General features: G+C 37.5%; 1 protein-coding gene across 3 annotated transcripts in view; it reads right to left on the bottom strand.

The window, feature by feature from the left end:
* The window catches only part of ANKRD17 (ankyrin repeat domain 17), a 183,064-nt gene that overhangs the window by 77,157 nt on the left and 81,078 nt on the right, over nucleotides 1-24,829 (bottom strand). For all 3 annotated transcript variants that reach the window (XM_011968977.1, XM_011968979.1, XM_011968978.1), the window contains exons 2-6: nucleotides 23,921-24,074; nucleotides 8,146-8,302; nucleotides 3,902-4,049; nucleotides 3,513-3,660; nucleotides 2,067-2,300 (exon numbers count right to left, since the gene is read on the bottom strand). In XM_011968977.1, the coding sequence (XP_011824367.1) occupies nucleotides 2,067-2,300; nucleotides 3,513-3,660; nucleotides 3,902-4,049; nucleotides 8,146-8,302; nucleotides 23,921-24,074 (841 nt within the window). The remainder of the gene's footprint in view (nucleotides 1-2,066; nucleotides 2,301-3,512; nucleotides 3,661-3,901; nucleotides 4,050-8,145; nucleotides 8,303-23,920; nucleotides 24,075-24,829) is intronic.

The following is a 24,829-nucleotide window of genomic DNA, read 5'->3' as shown; positions in this document are numbered from 1 at the left end:
ATATAAGTGGTTAAAAAGCAGAAGACAAATTATAATTTAAAAAAGACTTCAGATTCTATGCAAAAAATAATAGAAAACTTAATTTTTTCCAGCTTTATTTAGAATCAGCTACAATCAATTCTTATTCAACTGGGATGCAGGAGAAGGATAGTGGAGTCACAGGTAAACAGTTAAAATTTACTTCGATAAGTGTAGTATCTGCCATGTCTTGTATTTGCCAACTACCTACCATCCCTTTTTCTCTCTGTGATTCTCCCCTCCCGAAAATCCACATTAGTGCTCAGTCTCAGCCTGACTTCCCTCCCTTCCCCAACTCTCCTTGTCAGTCTACATCATACGAAACCTCATCAGAAAGAGAGGAAGGGAAAGGGGTCCATGGATACCTGGAAGTAGTAGAGATGTTCTCCACCAGCTCAGTTCGCTATCCAGCTTCTAATTAAAGCCTGCAAGCCCCAACCTCAGATGCCCCTTTTGGATAGCAGGGTGGGGCTACAAGCAAAGGGGAGAGGGGAGAGGAGTTACATGCAGCCCCATCTCAAAGCTCTCTGGCCAGCAGGGACTCAGTAGTGAAATGCAGCCAGTACTGGGTTCAAAAGTATTTGTGAGAAGGGGAGAGAGCCACCCAATCAGCCCACCCCAAGGCTTACCTCCTCTCCTCCCAATGAAGATCAGCCTCTGCCTAATCGTAAACAGGGTTGGGGAAGGGAACTAAGGGACCTCAGTTGTGTTCCCTATCTGAAAATCTATTAACATGAGATAATCAAAAGCACTTTATAAATAAACCATATTTTTCAAATTTAAGTTAAATTTTAGTCAATTAATCCAAATATATAAGGATTATTTTCATGTTTATAAATGAAATTATTCCAAAAGGCATCACACAACCTTGGCTACTCTTATATAGAACAAAACAACACCAAGGCCAGAACTAGGGTGAGGAAATCAAAGCACAGGGTGCAAAATTTAAGAAGCCACTCACATGTAAGCTTGTACAAGTGAAAGGTTAGTCACTGAGAATGAGTGTCTCCTTAAATTTTTTACTAGGTTTTGCAAAAGCTTTTTCTTGATGCCTAGGGGTCAAGAATTTATGATGTAAATAATATGGGACAACTATATAGATATATGGCATAAAACATAGAATTGAATGGCTAAACAAACACAAAATTGCATGACTTTTTTTTTTTTTAATAAAAAACTTTCTTTCTTTTCTTTTTTGAGACGGAGTCTCGCTCTGTCGACCAGGCTGGAGGGCAATGGCCGGATCTCAGCTCACTGCAAGCTCCGCCTCCCGGGTTTACGCCCTTCTCCTGCCTCAGCCTCCCGAGTAGCTGGGACTACAGGCGCCCGCCACCTCGCCCGGCTAGTTTTTTGTATTCTTTTTAGTAGAGACGGGGTTTCACTGTGTTAGCCAGGATGGTCTCGATCTCCTGACCTCGTAATCCGCCCGTCTCGGCCTCCCAAAGTGCTGGGATTACAGGCTTGAGGCACCACGCCCAGCCCAAAAAACTTTATTAATAAAACATTTTCTTAATTTACTTTCTTAAAAAGTAAAACACCTTACTTTACAGCCATTTATCTGTCATATATGTGGAGTCTAAAAAATGTTCGGCTCTGTGGCTGCGTTTTAACAATCTAGAATATAGAACAGTAATTATCTACAGACCAAACATCTTTCCAGGCAACTGTCTGGCCTGCCAAAGGAGGGCATTTTCTGTACTATCAATATTTTCAGGTTCGTTGACATCATTTAAAATACCATGTACCCCTTCATAACAAGCAAAATCTTCTCGACATGAAAGCTATTACACAGTTCATATTAAAAGAACTGTTTCTGATAAAAATTAGATCAATTAATACTCATTTTTCAGTGACAATATTTATAACGTTAAATCTATATTTTAAAAATTTAAATAGTAAACAAACTGAAACACTGTAAACACAACATTTTAATTACATACTATATACTATTATTATGTTTTATTTTTTAATTTAAAAACAAGATCACATAAAATAATGGTAATTTCACATGTTTAAAAACTTTGTTTCGAGAAAGGTTTATACTGTACCTTTGTAACAAGCTAAGGTAAGGGCACTCTCTTTAAATTCATTGGAATGCGTATTAATGCCAGCCCCATTTTCTAGCAGCAATCTGGCTACTTCCACATGTCCAGCACTTCCAGCTTCCATAAGAGGGGTATGACCATTTTCATTATGGTCCTCAATACTAGCACCGGATTCCAAGAGCACCTTTACAACATCTACATAGCCTCCAGCGCAAGCATATGTAAGTGCTGTATTGCCTATTTTAATTAGGAAAAATAAAAATATATTAACATAAAATACCAAAATAAATCAAAGTGCTAATTTACATTAAGAAAATGGAAACGGAAGACTATAACCATAATAAATATTAAATTACACATACATATATGTAAATATATATCTATATATAAAATTCCTTTCCTACTGCATTTGATCTTTCTGAAATCAACTCCCTATTCTCCTTCTCCATTTAAAACCAAAGTCAAATACATGTGGAAAATCATATACACTTATCCAGATTGGAGAGTTGTAAAAGAACTGGGCAAGTCTGCCCTGGAGCTAAGTTTTACCTTAAGATGAGAAAAAAGTTGTTTTAATGTTTATCAGAGAAATGCTTCACAAGTTTTTTTTTATTTCAATGTTTCTAACTTAAAATTATTCATCATATATATACCTTATACTATACCTTTTAATCATATATGTTTTCATTACAACTTCAAATACTAGTTAACTGATCAAATTCAAATTTCTAGATCTGAAATTGAATTCAATAATTTCTAAAACTTTTCTGCTGATAAAAATTTCCCATATTACAAGAAAAATCAACCTTCTGGGTAAAAATAAGAGCTTCTAAAAATCTCTTTAAATCACAACATGATCTTAAAAAACATTTAATAAATTTGAAAAATCTGCATGAAGGAAATGCACAAAATATTTCCATGAAATTTTAGAACTTTTACACAAATCTATCTAGGCCCAAATTTGAAAATACATATATATATATTTTAGACTAAAGTTATGCTATTCTTCAGGACACAATGTTTTCACAATACTTTTTCTGTGGGCCACAATTTAGTAACAGTAGGAAACAATAGACTATCCTTTTGTTCCACAATCTTTTGTTCTCCGTATCTTACTATTCCTTTCCTAAAAAACTGGAAACATGGGTTTGAGCACTACAGCCCACATCTTTCAATTTCCAAGAGAGTGGTCCGTCTAACTGGGTCAGTGTTTTACTTTTATCTTAAAGAACCTTAAAAGGCCAATTGCCCTTATAAACAAAACAGGAAGAATATCATTCAAAATATATTCTATATATTTCAAAGTTCATACACAGATGTATGAGAATATGTAGCACATCTAAGAAATAAGAGAACTGAAAAATTAGCACTAAACATCACCTTCATGCGAAACCACTATTACCAAATGATGTTACTACTTAGCAAAACTGAAAAAGAAATATGCATGACCTGTTGAAGACTGTGCATTAACATCTGCTTTATGAGCTAGCAGCAACTTCACAATTTTGACATGTCCTCCATTAGCAGCAGCCATTAAAGGTGTAATGTCACCTTTGATTCCCCTATCTTCCACATTTGCATGCATTGCCAACAAAACCTTATGAGAGAAAAATAGTTTAAAAAGATATTAAGAAATGATAACCGTCAAAAAATTTTGAATGCATGTATTTATATAATGTCTACCTAGTCGTAGTAAAAGAGCTATAAGCACACAAAATTTATCTAACAAAACTATTTGTTGAAATAATCCAAATGGTTGGAAAGATTTATTTTATTATTTCCTTAGTAAGCAAGCCAGTTTTATAAAAAACAACAAGCTTTATTTTGATAATACGAACCTGTGCAAGCTCATAGTATCCAGCAGAACAAGCTAAACAAAGGAGGCTCTCCCCTTCCTCTGTGTGTTCATTTACACTTCGCCCTTCAATGAGTAACTTTCGCACAGCATTTACATCTCCTTCTGAACAGGCTTCTGCCAAACTGCGGCTATTAGGGAAAGAATATCACAATACCAGAATATAAGAATATTAAAAAATTGCACAGCATAAATATTGTTTTTGGCTGTTTTGTTTTTTGCTGTTTAGAAACAGAGTCTTGCTCTGTCACCCAGGAGTGGGTACAGTGATGCAATCAGCTCACTGCAGCCTTAAACTCCTGGCCTCAAGCAATCCTCCTGCTTCAGACTCTCAAGCATTAGGATTACAGATGTGAACAACCACACCTAGCCAGAGTATTGGATATTTATGTCAAATCTCTATAGTTATATGGTTTGGCTTTATGTCCCCACCCAAATCTCATGTTGAATTGTAAACACCAGTGTTGGGGGAGGGACCTGGTGGGAGGTGATTAGATCATGGCAGCGGATTTCCTCCTTGCTGTTCTCATGATAATGAGTGAGTTCTCATGAGATGTGGTTGTTTAAAAGATCTTTGCTCTCTTTCTCTCTCCTGCTGCACCATGGTAAGACATGCTTGCTTCCCCTTTGCCTTCCACCATGATTGTGAGTTTTCTGAGACCTCCCCGCTATGCTTCCTGTACAGCCTGTGGAACTTTGAGTCAATTAAACCTCTTCTCTTCATAAATTATCCCAGTCTCAGGTAGTTCTTTATAGCAGAGTGAGAATAGGCTAATGCTAACATTAGCGCTCAACAAGGATGGTTATTTCAGTATGATTCATAACAAAAAGCCAAAGATGATTGAATTCATTGAGTTTTTTACAATCTACATATCAATGGCACTGAATTAAAATTATCAATATTCCAAAATGTTTTCAGTTATGCAACTGAAGGATAAAGTCTAATTTACTGGTAAGTGGAGAAAGAAACATAAAATTTTAAAACATAAAAGTTTATAGAAATCACACACAAATAACAGGTCATAATTATACTTCTTTTGTTTCGTTAGTAGAAATTTTTTTATAAAATTTAATTAAAAAGTAAAAACTGAGCAAAATTTCTAATTGTAAAGATCTATGTGAGTCCTTCCATCAAGTAAAGGGAAATCAGACAGAAAAGATGGGAGAATGTAATACTAATAAATGAATAACTGATGAGCCTTTTTTAGTTTTGTTTTGGAAGTATTTACTCATACAATCAAATTTTGGGAGAAGTTGCAAATCCAGGCAAAGAAAAAGCTGAACTCAAGCAAAATGAGAGTGGAAAAAGTGGAGTAACAAAACATTAAACTGAGAGAAAAGTGTATGCCCCATAAACTTACCAAAACAATTCCAATTGTAGACATTTCTAAAGATTCTCACTTTTGTATAAAATAATCCTAAAACTAAATCCAGGGCTATTAATATTCTTTTTATTTCAAATATAACTCAATTCTTTTATTATCCTCTTAAAGTATGGCCCTTTCACTTCAGATACTAAAGGCATCGACAGATAATCACTTTTCTATACCTCTGTTATTACCATCACCCAGATATAAGACCAACATCTTTGTCTCAGATACGGCAAAGCCTCCTAACCAGTCTCCTTGCCTTCACACTACTTGCTGTCCTTCAGGTTCTTTTCAACAAGGCAACCAGAGAGATCTTTTGTAAAGAGAAGTAGAACATGTAGCCACCAGGCATGGTGGCTCATGCCTGTAATCCCAGCACTTTGGGAGGCTGAGGCGGGGAGATCACGAGGTCAGGAGATCGAGACCATCCTGGCTAACACAGTGAAACTCCGTCTCTACTAAAAATACAAAAAAATTAGCTGGGCATGGCGGTGTGTGCCTCTAGTCCCAGCTACTCGGGAGGCTGAGGCAGGAGAATCGCTTGAACCCACAAGGCAGAGGTTGCAGAGAGCCAGGATGGCACCACTGCACTCCAGCTTGGGTGACAGAACGAGACTTTGTCTCAAAAAAAAAAAAAAAAGAAAAGAAAAGTAGAACACATCATTCCTCTACTCAGAACCCTCCACTGGCCTATAATGTCACTCACAGTAAAAGCCGAAATCCTTACAAGATCTGCCCTGTGGCAGGTATTCCTCTTCCCTTTTACTTCTCTGGCTTTATCTCCTACTCTCTCACCCTTATTCCTTCCACTTCGGCCACATTGGTCTTCTTGCTATTCATCACATATGCTAAATAAGCTCCAACCTCCAAATATTTGCATTTGCTCTTCCTGTGCCAAGACAGCTCCTCTCTCAGACATGTCTCACTCCCTTCCCTATTTCAGGTCTTTCCTAGAAAGCCATCATTTTAAATGAGGACTTCCCTGACCACGCTATTACAAAATGTAACATGACCTCTGCTATGGTTTACATTTTGTCCTCTCCAAAAGTCCTGTGAAATTTAACCCCAAATGTGGCAATACTGAGAGGTAGGGCCTTTAAAAGGTGCCTGAGTCATGGGGGCTTTGTCTTCATGAATCGGTTAATCCATTCATGAATTAATGGATTAATGGGTAAATGAATTAATTAGTTATCATGGAGTGAGACTGGGTAGGCTTTATAAAAGGAAGAGAAACCTGAACTAGCACACTTAGCCTACTTGCCATGTGATGGCCTGTGCTGCCTCAGGACTCTGCAGAGAGTCCCTGCCAGCAAGAAGGCTCTCACCAATTGCAGCCCCTTGATCATGGACTTCTCAGCCTCCATAAATGTAAGAAATTTTCTCTCTTGCCAATCTTAGCAGGCACCACATTAAAAAATATTTGGATATAACCAATAATATTTTAGGCTAGTAAAACCGAACATTTACTATGGAATAGAAACCGAGATTAACTAAAGAAGGGAGTCAACCTACGAGAAGAATGGTAAAGCAAGTTAATACAGACACAAAAATCTAAATGAATGAACACTAATAAAGAGCCAAGAGAAACAGCAAATTCATGACCTTGTTAATACTATATAACTTCTCTTTTATACTCTTAAAAATGTTGTATGAAAACACCATTAGACAAAAGAGAATTCTTAAATGCTGTAATTTACTCTCTAAACCCAAAAATAACAGAATATTCAGATGTTCTCAATTGTTTTAAGGCAATTGCTAAAATAAATAAAATGGCTTCATTTTATTAGAGGAGGCAAAAAGAAGCCACCAAGGGTTGAAAATGGTAACATGTATTAATGATTCTTTTCTAGTTGCTTCCTTGAAGTATCTATCCATTTTTCTTGTCATTCTTTTTTTTTTTTTTTTTTTTTGAGACGGAATTTCGCTCTCGTTGCCCAGGCTAAAGTACAATGGCGCAATCTCGGCTCACCACAACCTCCACCTCCCAGGTTCAAGCGATTCTCCAGCCTCAGCCTCCCGAGTAGCTGGGATTGCAGGCATGCGCCACCACACCTGGCTAATTTTTGTATTTTAATAGAGACGGGGTTTCTCCATGTTGGTCAGGCTGGTCTCGAACTCCTGACCTCAGGTGATCCGCCCGTCTCGGCCTCCAAAGTGTTGAGATTGCAGGCGTGAGCCACCGCGCCTGGCTTCCATTTTTTAATATACATCCATAATTGTGTTTATGTATGAGATGGTGTGATTTTTATTGGATAACATCATCAGAACAGCTTAAAATGTCATGTCACAAAACATTTACTGAGCCCTTACTAACTGTAAAGTGCTATCTGTATACAAGGAATTATAGGATATAAAATAATAAAGTCCCTGGACTCACATTCGAGTTACAGGAACTAGATCTATGACTTCCTTTAAGACTTCATAAAGCAAATAAACAAATAAAAGCCTCACCCTTTAAAATTTTCAGAACTATGCAAATGAACTGGAAAATGGCCTAATTGTAAAACATTTACTTGTCACCAACACATTAAAAAAAAAAAATTCTAAATAAGCAAAAAGTCTTTTATAACATATTGACTAGGCCTCAGTCTTGCAGTCAGAAAGACACTGGTGCTCTGCCACTTATTATCTATTTGATCTTAAGTTACTCACCTCTCTTTAACTTTTTATCTGTAAAATTAGAGTAAAAACAAAATCTACACCATATAAAGTTTTTGTGAATCTAAATAAGACATCAGATGTCAAGTGGTTAGCACAGTGCCAGCCAGGCACAAAATAAATGCTCAGTAAATGTTAAATATTTGCTATTATTTTTAAGAAAATGATTTCATACTGGTTGCAGCAAAAATATACTTACTTGTCCGACTGCCCTGCATTTGCTGTGCTTTCAGCTCTCATACGGGTAAGTGCAGCAGCAGCTTCATCCAACGCACAACTAACAGACGATGTCAACCTCCGGAGTACTTCAGGATCTGCAAAGGCTTTACCATCAGCCGTGGACAATTTGCCTATTCCTATTATATTATTTTCGCACCAATATGGACACACCCAAAAGGGAGAAACAAAGCAAAATTCAAGTTACTTAAAGCTATACTGTGTATGTTAACAAATAACCTCCAAATGGTAGAGCAGACATATATATCGGCTGCCCAGCATCTTTTGAGGAATCACTCTTCTCCAGTTTTCTAATAATCTTATTCATTCCATGTGGTTCATAGGTACTTGATCCTGTGACCCTCTGGTGCCAGAAATGGGTCTTTAGCCTATGATGGGACAATTAGACTCTGTCATATCTTTGAAAGAACGTATATTCAAAGGTTGCTAAATTGGTAAGATGTGAGTCATAAGCTATTTAGCCACTTTTGTCACCACATACAGAAAAAGACTGCCCAAAATAAAGTCAACATAGAGGAGAACAGAGACACAGAAAGAGAAGGGGACAGAGTCCTGATAAAATTATTTTTGACTCATTGACGCCAGTAGTGCCAGAAGCTAGCACCATCTCTATGATTTGTTAAATGTCTACATTTTATTTTTTTAAATTAATATTTTTTTTTTTCGAGACAGGATCTTATTCTGTCCCCCAAGCTGGAGTACAGTGGCATGGTCATAGTTCACTGCAGTCTTGAACTCTTGGGCTCAAGTGATCCGCCCAACTCAGCCTCCCAGTAGCTGGAACTATAGGCTCACACCACCACACTAGGCTAATTTTTCTTTCTTCTTCTTTTTTAAATTTAGACAGGGTCTCGCTCTGTTACCCAGGCTGGGTGCATGGCACGATTACAGTTTACTGCAGCCTCAGCATCCTGGGTTCAAAATCTTCCTGCCTCAGGCTCCCAAGTAGCTGGGACTACAGGTGTGTACTACCATGCTTGGCTAATTATTTTACTTTTTGGAGGAATCGGGGTCCCACTACATTGCCAAGGCTGCTCTCGAACTCCTGGGCATAAGGAATCCTCCTGCCTCAGCATCCCAAAGTACTGAGATTATAGGTGTGAGCCACCACAGCAGGACACCCAGCTAATTTTTAAACTTTCTTGCAGAGGTAGGGTCTCATTATGTTGTGTAGGGTAGTTTAGATCTCCTAATCTCAAGTGATCCTCCCACCTCAGCCTCCCAAAGTGCTCCCAATTACAGGTGTAAACCACTGCATCGGGCCAATGTCCAATTTTGCTTAAGAATGTTTACTAGGCTATCACCTGTGAACAAAATATGGCCTAAAAAGGCATTCTAGACTATATATAAAAATAAGCTATAAATGAATTATGTCTACAACTTACCACATATACTTAAATCATCTGAAAGTACTAATCTGAAAACCAGTCAGAACTGCAAAACTGGAAAAAAAAAAAAAAAAAAAAATTCAAAAGCAGAGATGGTTAGTAACCATCTGCATGAAACCTAACTGTTGCTCTTTCAGATATCCCTATAAAGCATGAAGCATTCTTACCCCTAACCTTTATTATTTTAATTCAGTGGTGCTTAATAGAAGCTGCCCATCAGCATCACTTGTGGTACTGTTTTTGCTTTTTTTTAAGATAGGGTCTCACTCGGTTGTCCAAGCTGAAGTACAGTGGCATGATCATGGTTCACTGCAGTCTCGACCTCCCGGGCTCAAGTGATCCCCCACTTTGGCCTCTTGAGCACCTGGGACCAGGCACAGGTCATCATGCCTGGCTAATTGTTTTATGTTTTGTTTTGTTTTGGCTTTTTGGTAGAGACAGGGTCTCACTATGTTGCCCAAGTTGGTCTTGAACTCCTGATTTAAGTGATCCACATGCCTCGGCCTCCCAAAGGGCTAGGTTTACAGGTGTGATCCAGCCCCCTATAGTGCTTTGTAAATATATAGATGCTGAGCTTTTCTACATCTGGGGATCCAGTTCAGTAAGTAAAAAGCAGGGCCTGGCATCTACATATTTTAAAGGCTCTAAGGCAATTCTGATAAACAGCTAGGATTAAAAACCTTTACCTCTAATGTTATGATGGATATTACAGAACCCTGCTATCCAACATGTGGTCCACTGAATAGAAGCACTGCTATCGCTTGGGAGCTTGTCAGAAATGCAGAATCTCAGGCCCTATGATGTACTGATCCAAAACCTGCATTTTAAAAAAGATCCCCATATGATTCCGATGCACATTAAAGAAAGGCTATTACAGGTTTTACAACAAACTAGTTAACTAAAACAAAAAGGACCAGTCACTTGGTATTAAACATATCTGCACAGATAAGTACATAACAGTGAAAGGTGTTCAATAATATCACATAAGTTTCATGTTTAAAGTTCTGAAAGTATATACTTTTATAGTGCACTTTATAATAAAGTAGGCAGCCTAGATTAAGCACCAAGTTAGAATAAAAAGGTTAGGGGTAAGCATGCTTTATAGAGATATCTGCAAAAGCAACAATTAGGTCTCACACAGGTGGTTATTAACCATCTTTGCCTTTAAAATATTTTTTTCTTTTGCTGTCCTGAATGATTTTTAGATTAGTACTTTTAGGTATATTTTTATGCTTTTCTTTAATAAAAAAACTAACATATCAAATGTTATATCTCACAAAACCAAAAATAAATCTGCCAAGAAGCCTTTATGATTATAGCCATAAAAAATGTTCAGAGTAGTCAAATTTCATATCGGCTACAATTAAGATTTACAAAGAATAAAAATTGTCTTGGTCTGATAATTTATGTCACTAATATTAAAAGTCATACTATATTCTGAATCTACTACAATATTTAATAGATCATCTTCTGGTTAAATATATGAAGGCACTATTGAGATCAAGATCACAGAAGAATTTCCACATGAAAAAAATTAGCTCCAATTTTTCAGCCATCCAAGATCACTATATAACAAATATTTGTCAGTGACAGCAACAGGAACTAGGCAAGAGGACAGATCTGGCTCAGTAAAAACTAACCATTGTTTCAAAAAGAAAAAAAAAAAAGAAAATCTCACTTTAAATCTTTATGAACTTCTTGTATCTTCATAAGTAAAGATAACTATTTTAATGAAGATAACTAGGAAGAAACCAAAGACAGAGATGGTAATCTTTCAAATTAATTAACGGTAATCAAAAACTAATTCTAGCTACCCTGAATTATGGTGATTCTATTTTTTTCTGGTCTTCTCCAGCTATTGAATATTAAAGTGAAGATCAAAAAACAGAAAAGGTCTGGGTGCGGTGGCTTATGCTTGTAATCCTACTACTTGGCAGGTGGATTTCCTGAGCTCAGGAGTTCGAGACCAGCCTGGGCAACATGGTAAAACCCCATCTCTACTAAAAATACACAAAATTAGCTGGACGTGGTGGTGTGCGCCTATAGTCCCAGCTACTTGGGAGGCTGAGGCAGTAGAATCGCTTGAACCCAGGAGGTGAAGGTTGCATTGAGCCAAGATCATGCCACTGTACTCCAGCCTGGGAGACAGAACGAGACTCTCTCCAAAAGAAAAAAAAAGAACAAAATGACCAGATTATTATTTCCAAATTCTCTCATTTAATCAACAGAACCACAGAAATTCAGATACAGGACACATTAAAATATTATTTATATTATTATTTCATAGTAAAACTATTAATAATATTACTAATACTATTAAACTTATTAAATATTATCTGATTTTAAGATAATTGAATGCATAATTATCTTCCTCTTAGAACTTACTCAGAGGGCTAAAATGCAAAAGAAACTCCTATGATAAAACTAGGAAAAATTTGTATATAAGCTAAATATATAAGCTAAAATGTATAAAGACAAAGTAAACCAGAGATGTAACTAACTTATAGAACAGAATAAACTGAAACACCACTATCAAAAGAAAAACAGACCACTAGCCCAACGGGAGTCAGGTATTAGATATACCAGATACAGGGGTGAGGTTTTGGTTAGAAAAAAGGGAGACCAGCCGAACACTTGTGAGGAGTAATCAGACACGAGTCTTCATTGCCAAACTAAACACCCAGGTGATTATTCTCTAAAGAAACCAAACTAGAAAGGCCCTGGAGTAGCAGACATCAGGTATACAGGAGGATGACATAAAGTACTACATAAAAGCATTAAGTGAAAGTTTACATGATAAGTAGTGAGATCCTCAGCCCCATTCCCACTGTCAGCTCCCAGAATTATGGTAGCTAGGTTCATTATTCAGAAGATAAACACTGACAGGTGTGTATCTAATAAAATGATCCCAAGGTTACCTGTCCCTGATGTACACATCCTACAATCTAGGGACTGTGAATTTGACAAATTTTACTCCCGAAATTAAGTTATATTACATGGCATTGTTGACTTAAAGACAGCGAGGTTAACCTGGTGGGCCTGACCCAATCAAATGCACTTGTGAAAGGCAGACATTTCTTTGGCTGGTTGGAGATAAGGAAGCCAGAGATTAAAAGCACAAGAAGGATTCTACTTGTCACTGCTGACTTAAAGATGGAGGGTGCCACATGTCAAAGAATGTGGGCAACCTTATGGAGATGACAGCCCATAAAAAAATCAGGATCTTGATTCTACAATTGCAAGGAACTAAATCCTGCAACCAAAAACAATAAATTTGGAAGTAAATGTTCACCCACAGCCTACAGATAAGGAACATAGGGTAGCTGATTTCAGCCTTGAGACCATAAGCAAGAGAATCCAGTCACACTGTCCCCAGATGTCTGGCTCACAGAAATTTAAGAGATAATAAATGGGTGTTGTTTCACACCACTATATTTATGGTAAATTGTTATGCTGCAATAGAAAACTAATCCATGCTGTATAGTGAAATGCACCAACAAAACATGCATCCAGACTTTCCAATTTAGCTTTTTATGGCATTGCTAGACTAAAAACAGAACTCAAGGATCACCAGACATCTGAAGAAAATCTTAAATATGAAAAGCCAACCAAAGTATTGAAAATGAGACTGAAATTTTATAATGCCAAAATTATAAAGCTTTGGAGAAGGAGAACAGGGACAAATGGTACAGAGACAGGGTTAAGTCATAAATAAGTGTGGCAACACCAGAAGTTTAGTAACTTTAAAGGCCTGAGAGTGATTTTTTAAACTGGAACTCTATACCTAGCTAAACTATCAAGTATCAGGATAGTAAGAAAGGCATTTTCAGACGGTCTAAAAAATTTTACCTCTCAAGCATCCTTTCTCAAGAAACATATTGGATACCTAAACCTTGTTCAATCTCAACATCACAAAAAGAGAACCAACCAGACAGGGCCTATGTGATATATAAGGAAATACACAGCATTATGAATGTCTATTCTTGCCAAAATCAGAATAAATCTGAATCTGATCAACTATCTGGATCTAAAATAGGAAATACAACACACAAAAGCACAACTGGCACAATCCATAAACTGAGAGAAGTGACTATTTCTTCAACAAATAAACAGAAAAAAAAAAAAGAGGAACTGTTATGATTAAACTTAAGACAATTTTTTTAAATTTTTAATTTTATGGGTACATAGTATGTGTATATATTTAAGAAAAATAATTAACATTAAAACTATGTAAACCTTGTTTGGATCCTGATTTAAAACAACTGTAAAAAGAAAATAATTGAACAAATCTCAACACTGACAGGATACTGGCAATATTAAGGAATTCCTTTTTTTTCCTTTAAATCTGAAATAGTATTATGGCTATATTTCTTTTTAAACACTCTTAATTTACAGATACATACTAAAATATATATGAAATGGTATGGTACTTAGATTTGCTTTAAATTAACATAGGTGGAGATGTCAGCAAGGTGATAATAGGCAGATATGAAAAAAGACTGCCTGTACACTGAAGACTGCTGAAGCTGGATGATGGATAAACATACAGAGGTTTCATTACGCTCTTCTCTTAGATTTGTATGTGGAAATTTCCATTTAAAAAGGGAAGGAAATAAAGGAGTGAGGGAGATGAAAAGTGAAAGAGGTGGAGAAAGAAAGGAAGGGAAGTAGGGGGAATGCTAGCTTGTTAGCTACCATAAAGAAAATATAAAAAATAGAAATAATTACACAACTTAGAAAAACGAAGCAACTATTTGCATTATATGAAAAGGTACCTTATCTCCAAAAATCAGCTTTTATGTAAAATCTACTTCCATGTAACATCTTTGAATCTTGTTGTGCCTCTTGGGGCCACAGAAAACAAATCTATATGACAGTCTTTTAAGCATTTGAAGAACACTTTATTTAACCTAAGTCTTCTTGTCTTCAGGAGAAACATTCCCTGCTCCTCTGAGGCAAATTTTTAAATAATTTCATAATCCGCATTTCTCTCTCATAAACTTCTAGAGCAATGTCAAATTGCTGGAAAATGCTAAATTAGGTCTCTACTCTTCTGTACAAATAGTTTTCTATACTCCAAGACAGGACTGTGCACATGCCCTTATTATGTTTTCAAGTCTATTTGGTTAAGATCCTTTTAATAATCCATTCTAGAATTTTACCTTGGATGGAAATCAAGTTTAACCATGAGTCCTTCAAATATTTAAATACTGTATTACAAGATGTTTACTGAAACAATAATATTTTTACGCAATAATAAAGTAGCAGTTTACATACATTGCATGTATAATAGGTAGTGCACTGGGGTTCTTAAACCATGAACAATTAGTGTTCATAGTGTATTTATGTCTACTTTACAAAACCTAAGAAAATATATGTCTTTAAAATAATTATAGATATTTCATTATCACCTCCTTATATTTAAGATATGATATATAGTGCTAAATCTGTGTGTGTGTGTGTGTGTGTGTGTGTGTGTGTGTGTATACTCCCTAATTAAAACATTGTTCCTATGGGGATAACATAATGATCCACTTCACAAAAATACCACGATGATTCACATGAGAAAGTTTCAGCCTACAGTCTCTAACAAACAAGTGGGGAAAATTATATATCGTCAATTCTCATTATTCAGTTATTCATAGTAGTTATGTTAAGTTGCTAGAAACATGGAATTAGCAAACACTATACTCAACAACTGCTCCTGGGAGAAATACAGCGTTAGGCAGCCCCTGGCCACAGCATTGTCATTAATGCACATAACCCTGTTTTATGTGTGTTTCTGTTTAAATGTACCTTTTTTGTGTGTGTCCTTCCAACTTTTATTTTAGGTACAGCAAGTATACATGCAAGTTGGTTATGTGGGTAAATTGCATGTTGTGGGGGTTCAGGGTACAGATTATTTCATCACCGAGGTAATGAGCATAGAATCCGATAAGGAACTTTTCAATTCTCACCTTCCTCCCATTCTCAAGTAGGCCCTGGTGTCTACTGTTCCCTTCTTAGTGTCCATGTGTACTCAATGTTCAGCTGCCACTTATAAGAAAGAACGTGGCATTTGGTTTTTTGTTCCTGCATTAATTCACTTAGGATAATGGGCTCCAGCTGCATCCATGTTACTGCAAAGGACATGATTTTATTCTTTTTTATGGCTGCATGGCATTCCATGGCGTAAAATATAACTTATTTAATATATGTTGTTGATTCATTAACATTTAACTCACAGCCAACAGCAGTAAAACTCATGCCTGAACCTAAAACATATTTTTTCCACTTAAGAACACTAGACAGCACTCTGCTTGGGTGCCATTTTAAACAGAGAGTGGGAGGGACTGTACATCATGGTTTGAGTGCTAGCTAAGACACAGTACAATATAATATCAGACAGATTTCGAATGGTTTTTGACCTCAGTCCCTGGCTCCCAGATGGTATCTCTGGACAGCTCAGGGCCTAGGGGAACTTGCCACCCTGAAGGGGAAAAAACAAGTCTGGCTGGCTTCGCCACCAAGATAGATGGAGTAAGATGGCTGAATAGGGGGCTCTAGTGATCTCCCCACCCCTCCCCAAGTTTGGCAACTATCTACACAAAGTGAGCATCTTCATACAAACCCAAAATCAGGTGAGCACACACAGCGCCTGGTTTTGACTTCACATTGCTGAAATAGGCATTAAAGAGGGTAGAAAAGACAGTTTTGAATTGCCAATGACACCCCTCCCTAATCCACTAGCAGCTCCCCACATGGTGCACAGAACTGTGCAACTGTAAGACGGAGAGTACAGCAACTGTGAGCCTTTGCATTGAACTCAGTGCTGCCCTGTCACAGCGGAGAGCAGAAACAGGCTGAACTCAGTTGAGGCCTGCTCGTGGAGGGAGCATTTGGACCAGCCCTAGTCACAAGGGAATTGTCCATCCCAGCAGTCCAAGTCTGACTTCCAGCAAGCCCTGTCACCACAGGCTGTAGTGCTCTGGGGCCCTAAGTGAAGTTGAGGGGCAGTCTAAGCCACAGGACTGCAATTCCTAGGCAAGTCCTAGTGCCAAGATGGACTTGGAGTCACTGGATGGGGAAGGGGAGCAGGTAACTTCCTGAGCCACCACTTGGGCGGCTAAGGGGGTGCTTGAGTCACCCCTCTCCCAACCTCAGGCAGCACAGCTTAAGGCTCCAAAAGAGACCCCTTCCTTCTGCTTGACAGAAAAGAGCAGAGACAACTTGGTCTTGCATCTTGGATACAAACTTAGCCAGAGTAGGATAGGGCACCAGTCAGATTCGTGAGGCCTCCATTCCAGGCCCTAGCTCCTGGACAACCTTTCTACACACAACCTGTGCCAGAAGGGAACCTGCTCCCTTGAAGAAAAGAATCCATCCCTGGAAGGATCCATCACCTACTGACTAAAGAGGCCTTGGGCCCTGAAGAACCAGCAGTGACACCCAAGTAGTATGCCACCTGCCTAGGTTGAGACTGGGATGTGCCAGCTTCATGTGAAAACCAGCACATTCCCAGCTATGGTGGCAACAGTGAGAGCACAGTTGGGGTGCGGTGGGGGTGCTGAGTAGAAAGCGGACTCTTGGGGTCTCCTATTCCAAGGCTTGGCACTTAGACGACATTTCTGGAGCTGTCCTGGTAGAGAGGGGGCCCACTGTTCTGAAGGGTGAGTCTCAGGCCTGGCAGCTTTCATCACAAGCTGACTGAAGAGCCCTTGGGCCTTAACTGCACATTGGCGGTAGCCTGGCAGTACTCCCTGTGGGCCTCTGGTGGTGGTGGCCATGGACTCAGACTCCTTACCTGTGGAAAGAGGAAGAGTGGGAAGGACTGTATATCGTGGTTTGAGTGCCAGCTAAGACACAGTACAATAGAATAACAGATAGATTTCTAAGGTTTTTGACCTCAGTCCCTGGCTTCCAGATGGCATCTCTGGACTAGCTTAGGGCCTAGGGGAACTTGCCATCCTGAAGGAGAAAAAAACAAGTCTGGCTGGCTTCGCCACCTGCTGACTGTAGAGCCCTAGGGCCTTCAGCAAACATAGGTGGTAGCCAGGTAGCGGTCACAACGGGCATTGAATGAGACCCAGTGCTCTGCTGGCTTCAAGTCTCACCTAGCACAGTCCCAGTGGTGGGGGCCCCAGGGGTACTTGTGTCACCCCAACCCCAGCTCCAGGTGGCTCAGGAGAGAGAGACAGAGAGAGAGACTCCATTTGTTTGGGAGAAAGAAAGAGAACAATAGTCTCTACTTGGTAATCCAGATAATTCTTCTAGATCTTACATAAAACCACCAAGGTGGTACCTCTATGAATCCGTAAAAATCATCGCAATACTGGGATTGGGGTGCTCCCCAATGCAGACATGGCTTAGATCACAATGCCCAAGTCGCTTTGAATACTTAGAAAGCCTTCCAAAGAAGGACAGGTACAAACAAGCATAGACTGTGAAGACTATAATAAATACCTAATTCTTCAGTGCCCAGACACCAACAAACATCTACAAGGATCACGACCATCAAGGAAAACATGACCTCACCAAATGGACTATATAAGGCACCAGGGACCAATTCTGGAGAAACAGAGATATGTGACCTTTCAGAAAGAAAAACCAAAATACTATTAAGGACACTCAAAGAAAAAAAAAGATAACACAGAGAAGGAAATCAGAATTCTATCAGATAAATTTAACACAGAGATTGAAATAACTGAAAAGAATCAAACAGCAATATTGGAGCTGAAAAATGTAACAGACACAGTGAAGAATGCATCAGAGTCTCTTAATAGCAGAATTGATCAAGCAGAAGAATTAGTGAGCTTAGAGTCTATTTGAAAATACACAGTCAAAGCAGACAAAAAAAAAGAATAAAAAAGAAAGAAGCATGCCTACAAGATACAGAAAACAGTCTCAAAATGGCAAATCTAAAAGTTATTGGACTTAAAGAGGAGGTAAAGAAAGAGATGGGGTAGAAAGTTTATAGGGTAAAGGTATAGTAACAGAGAACTTCCCAAACCTAGAGAACGATACCAAAATTTAAGTACAAGAAGGTTACAGAACACTAAGCAGATTTAACCCAAAGACGACTACCCCAAGGCACTTAATAATCAAATTTCCAAAGGTCAAGGAGGTAAGGATCCTAAAAGCAGCAAGAGAAAAAGACACAAATAACATGGGGCTCCAATACATCTAGCAGCAGACTTTTCAGTGGAAACCTTATAGCCCAGGAGACAGTGGCATGACATAAAATGTTGAAGGCAAAAAAATTTTATCCTATAATAGTACATCTGGCAAATATATCCCTTTAACATGAAGGAGAAAGAGGGACTTTCCCAAACAAAAGTTAAGAGATTTCATCATCGACACTTCTGTCCTACAAGAAACACTAAAGAGATTTCTTCAATCAGAAAGAAAAGAATGTTAATGAGCAAAAATAAATCATCTGAAGGTACAAAACTGACTGGTGATATTAAGTACACAGAATATTATAACACTGTAACTGTGGTGTGTTAACTCTTACCTTAAGTAGAAGCACTAAAAGATTAATCAATCAAAAATAATAACTACAACAACTTTTCAAGACATATGCAGCACAGTAAGATATAAATAGAAATGACAAAAAGTTAAAAAGTAAGGGGACAAACTTAAGGTGTAGAATCATTGGTTTTCTTTTAGCTTGTTAAATTTGTTTATGGAAGTGGTGTTAGGCTGTTATCAGCTTAAAATAATTGGTTATAAGATAGTATTTGCAAGCCTCATGGTAACCTCAAATCAAAAAACATACAATGGATACAAAAAATAAAAAGCAAGAAATTAAAGCATATCACCAGAGAAAATCACTTTCACTAAAAGGCAGGAAGAAGGAAGATAACACTACAAAACAACTTGAAAACAAATAACAAAATGACAGGAGTAAGTCTTCACTTATCAATAACAACACTAAACATAAATGGACTTAAAGGACTACCATTAAAAAATATGCAGAGGCTGAATGAATAAAAAACAAGACCCAATGACCTGTTGCCTACAAGAAACACACTTTACCTATAAAGATACACACAGAGTGAAAATAAAGAGATTGAAAAAGAAATTCCAGGCCACTGGAAACCAAAAAACGAGCAAGAGTAGCTATACTTAGATTGCACAAAATAGATTTCAACACAAAAATATAAGAGACAAAGATCATTACATAATGACAAAGGGGTCAATTAAGCAAGAGGATATAACAATTTTAAATACATATGCACCTAACACTGGGACACCAAGCTATATAAAGCAAATACTAGAGCTAAAGGGAAAGATAGAACCCCAATATAAAAATAGCTGTAGACTTTAACACTCCACTTTCAGCATTGGACAGATCTTCCACAGAGAAAATCAACAAAGAAACATTGGACTTAGAAAGAAAGATGGCAGAGAGAAGAGGAAACAGGGTAACATGCAGCTCTCACTTGGATGGGCAGAATAGCATGTGGAGACTCACACCACAAACTCTGGCTCTAAGAACCACAGCAGGAACATTACCAGGAAAACCAAAAGAATTCACAGATTCTCTGAAAGAAGTGGCACATCGCTGCAAATTCTGCGAGACAGTAAAATAACTGAGTTCCCAAAGTATGAGAGGGAGTATGTATCTCCAAACACACATGTCCACTGGGGAATCTGAAAATCCAGATCACAGGAGAAGGATTTAACCTCACCTATAACAAAAATGAATATAAGGAGCCACATGAAATATAAAGGTAGAAGCAGCAGCGGGAAGAGCCTTGCAAGCACACCCAGTCTCCGACTTGAGCCCAGGGAAGCCATCCCTGACTGCAGCTGATAGAGGCCCTCAGGGAAGGCAGCAAGCAGAATTAGGGAGGGGTCAAAGGGTGAAAAAAGCTTCCAACTGAATTTTATAATAATTTCAACTGGGCACAAACTTTCTTCAGCAGAACCCACAGGGTAAATGGGAATCCTCCCTAAATCATTCTACGAAGCCAGTATCACCGTAACACCGAAACCAAGAAAGGAAAGGAGGGGAGGGGAGGGAAGAGGAGAGGGAAAGGAGAGGGAAGGAAGGGGAGGAGAGGGGAGAAGGAAGGAAGGAAGAAAACTACAGATCCCTGATGAACATAGATGCAAAAATCCTCAACAAAATACTAGCTAACAGAATCCAACAGCATAGCAAAAAGATAATATACCTTAATCAAATGGGTATACCAAGGAATGTAGGGATGGTTTAATACATGCAAGTCAATAAATGTGATACATCATATAAAAGGAATTAAAAACAAAAATCATATGATCATCTCAATGATGCAGAAAAGGCATTTGATGAAATCCAGCTATCCCTTTATGATTAAAACCTTTAGCAAAATTGGCATAGAAGGGACATATCTCAAGGTAATAAAAGCCATCTATGACAAACCAACAGCCAACATTATATTAAATGGGAAAAAGTTGAAAGCATCCCCCCGAGAACTGGAACAAGATAAGGATGCCCACTTTCACTACTTCTATTCAACACAGTACTGCAAGTCCTAGCCAGAGCAATCAGACAAGAGAAAGAAACAGACAACCAAACTGATAAGAAAGAAGTCAAATTATCTTTGCTTGCAGATAATATAATCTTGTATTTGGAAAAACCTAAAGACTTCACCAAAAAAAATTAAAACTGATAAATTCAGTAAAGTTGCAGGGAACAAATCAACATACAAAACTCAGTACCATGTCTATATGCCAAGAACCAACAATCTGAAAAACAAATCAAGAAAGTAATGCCATTAAAATAGCTACAAATAAAATAAAATACCTAGGAAGGAACTTAAAGAAATGAAAGATCACTACAATGGAAACTATAAAACACTGATGCAAAAAATTGAAGAGGACACACACAAAAAATGGGAAAATATTCCATGTTCATGGGTTGGGAGAATCAATACGGTTAAAATGTACATACTACCCAAAGCAACTTACAGATTCAATGCAATTCCTATCAAAATACTAATGACATTCTTTACAGAAATAGAAAAAGCAAGCTATATTGGTCTGTTTTCACATTGCTATAAATACCCGAGACAGGGTAATTTATAAAGAAAAGCAGTTTAATTGACTCACAATTCCACATGGCTAGGAGGCCTAAGGAAACTTACAATCATGGCAGAAGGTGAAGGATCAAGGACCTTCTTCACATGGCAGCAGGAGAGAGAAGTGTGAGGGGCAGAAGGAGAAGAGCCCCTTATAAATCAGATCTTGTGAGAACTCATTCACTATTACAAGAACAGCATGGGGCAAGCTGTCCCCATGATCCAATCACTTCCCACTGGGTTCCTCTCTTGACACATGGGGATAATGGGGATTACAATTCAAGGTAAGATTTGGGTGGGGACACAGAGCTGAACCATATCACAATCCTAAAATTTACATGGAACCTCAAAAGTTCCAGAATAGTCAAAGGTATCCTGAGGAAAAAGAACAAGACTAGAAATACATTACCTGATTTCAAATTACACTACAGAGTTATAGTAACCAAAATGGCATGATTGTTGCATAAAAGTACACATACAGACCACCAGAATACAATAGAAAGCCCAGGAATAAATCCATACATCTATCGCGAACTCATTTTTGACAAAGTTGCCAAGAACATACAGTGGGGAAAGAACAGTCTCTTCCATAAATGGTGCTGGGAAAGCTGGATATCCATATTCAGAAGAATGAAACTAGACCCCGATCTTTCACCATATACAAAAATAGAATCAAAATGGATTCAAGACTTAAACCTAAGACCTCTACTATGAAACTACTAAAAGGAAACATTGGGGAAACTCCCCAGGACATTAGAGTGGGCAAAGATTTCTTGAGTAATATATCATAAAAGAATGGGTTCCTAAAGCAAATAAGGACAAGTGGGATCACATAAAGTTAAAAAGCTACTGAACAGCAAAAAAAAAAAAAAAAAAAAAAAAAAAAAAAAAAAAAAAAAAAAAAATCGACAAACTGAAGTGACAACCACAGAATGGGAGAAAATATTTGCAAACTACCCAGCTGACAATGAATTAATAATCAGAATACATAAGGAGCTCAAACCATAGGATAAAAAAAATCTAATAATCTGATCCAAAAATGGGCCAAAGATTTGAACAGACATTTCTCAAAAGAAGACATATAAATGGCAAATACACATATGAAAAGGTATCAACATCACTGATCATCAGAAAAATGCAAATCAAAACTACAATGAGATATCATTTCATACCAGTTAAAATGACTTAGCCAAAAGACAGGCAATGATAAATGCTGGAGAGGATGTGGACAAAGGGAATCCTCATACACTATTGGTGAGAATGTAAATTAATACAACCATATGGAGAACAGTTTGGAGGTCCCTCCCAAAAGTAAAAATAGAGCTACCATATGACCCAGCAATCCCACTCTTAGGTGTACACCCAAAAGAAAGGAAATCAGTACATTGAAGAGGTATCTGCATTCCCATGTTAATTGCAGCACTATGCACAATAGCCAAGATAGAGTAGAAGGATGATTACCAGAGGCTGGGGAGGGTAGTTGGGGCAGTGCGGGTGGGGAAGTGGGGATGGTTAATGAGTACCAAAAAAAAAAAAAAAATAGTTAGAAAAAATGAATAAGACCTAGTATGTGCTAGCACAACAGAGTGGCTATGGTCAAAAATAATTTAATTGTACATTTAAATATAACTAAAATAATATAACTGGGTTGTTTGTAACACAAAGGATAAATGCTTGAGGTGATGGATAGCCCATTTACCCTGATGTGATTATTATGTATTGCATGCCTGTATCAAAATATTTCATGTATCCTACAAATACTTACACCTACTATGTACCCACAAAAATAAAAAATTAAAAAATTAACATCAACAAAAATCACAAAAATGTGTAAAACCTGGCATTAAATAGGCCACAAAAGGACACTTATTTATGGCAGGAGAGTTGAAACAAGAATGTAGAGCATGACTTTGTTCAACTTCTGCTGGAAGCATGTACGTAGGGTAATTGAAATGTTTCACCGCTTTACACATGCCTATGAAAGACTACTAGTACTGATTTTGAAGTTAAAATGCTTTTTTGCAGGTAGGCAAATTCACAAATACATAATTCATGAATAATCAAACTCAACTGAAAAAGAAATCTCTCTCTATAAAGTCAACTGCAGCACGTGGATTTTACTCTGGTAATGAAAATTACAATATGCTTTAGTAAAATGCTCCACGTAATTCAGTAGAAAGTAATCAATTAACCTTTATTAATAGTATCATTCTAAATACCCAATATCATTCTACAACAAGAGCTTTTACTAGATTGATGTGCAACTTTACATAATAAGGTAGACATTACTATGTAGAGTACATACCTGCAGCTTCTAGTAAAGCTTCCAGTCTAGCTTGTGTTTCTGGATCTACTGTCCTGAGGTCTGCACCATCAGCAGTACCTGATAAGAGCAACTTGGAAGCTGTTTCCAGCATTGGATTTTCCAAATCATCCTGATCCAGAATGAAAGACTCCACCTATAAAACAATTGCAAAAAGAGGGAGGAAGGGAGAAATGAACAGTGAAAGGAAAAGAGGGGAGAGAAATAAAAAGAAAGCAGGGGAGGGAAAAAATATGTTAACATAATTAACAATGGTAAACACAATGCAACCCCAAAAAGTTCAACATGACATCTAAGCCAGTTGATTAACAAAAGAAGAGAATTATATTTGTGGAAGAATTCAAAACTTTCTTACTCATATGCAGCCTAATTTTCTTTTCTAATATTCTTTTCTAGTTTAATTTGCTTATTAGTTATATGTAGGGTTGAGTGTGATGCTTAGGTTGTGAAAACTCTAACTGTGAATAGAATACCTAACTAAATCAGCAGTTTTTAAATGTTTTGCTTTCAGGACTCAATGAAGTACTGAACTCCCAAGGACTTTATATAAACTCTATATTTCTTGGTATTTACCATATTGGAAATTAAGTAACAAATACCAGTATCAAAAAATCACATACATTATTCTCACCACTGATTTCATCCAAAAAGTCTTTAAGTACTGGAAAGCTGTCAAGCCTAGGCAAACAAGTTTCAAAATTCTAATTTGTGCTTGAAAGCTTAACTATCATCGGCAACAAGTATTGTTGTTTTCGTTAAAGTGACAGACTCACTTAAAACATGATTAGGAGTATTTGCCAAATATCCAAGTTTGACAACTGTAGTTTTTCATTTGTACTTTACCATAAAAATGACATTTCATGGGGGTAAAAGGCTAACTCAGCTCACATC

The sequence above is a fragment of the Mandrillus leucophaeus genome, unplaced genomic scaffold (assembly GCF_000951045.1).
Source record: "Mandrillus leucophaeus isolate KB7577 unplaced genomic scaffold, Mleu.le_1.0 Scaffold868, whole genome shotgun sequence".
Classification (NCBI taxonomy): Eukaryota; Metazoa; Chordata; class Mammalia; order Primates; family Cercopithecidae; genus Mandrillus; species Mandrillus leucophaeus.
Note: the sequence above shows the minus strand (reverse complement) of the source record. Positions and strands in the feature narration are given on the sequence as shown.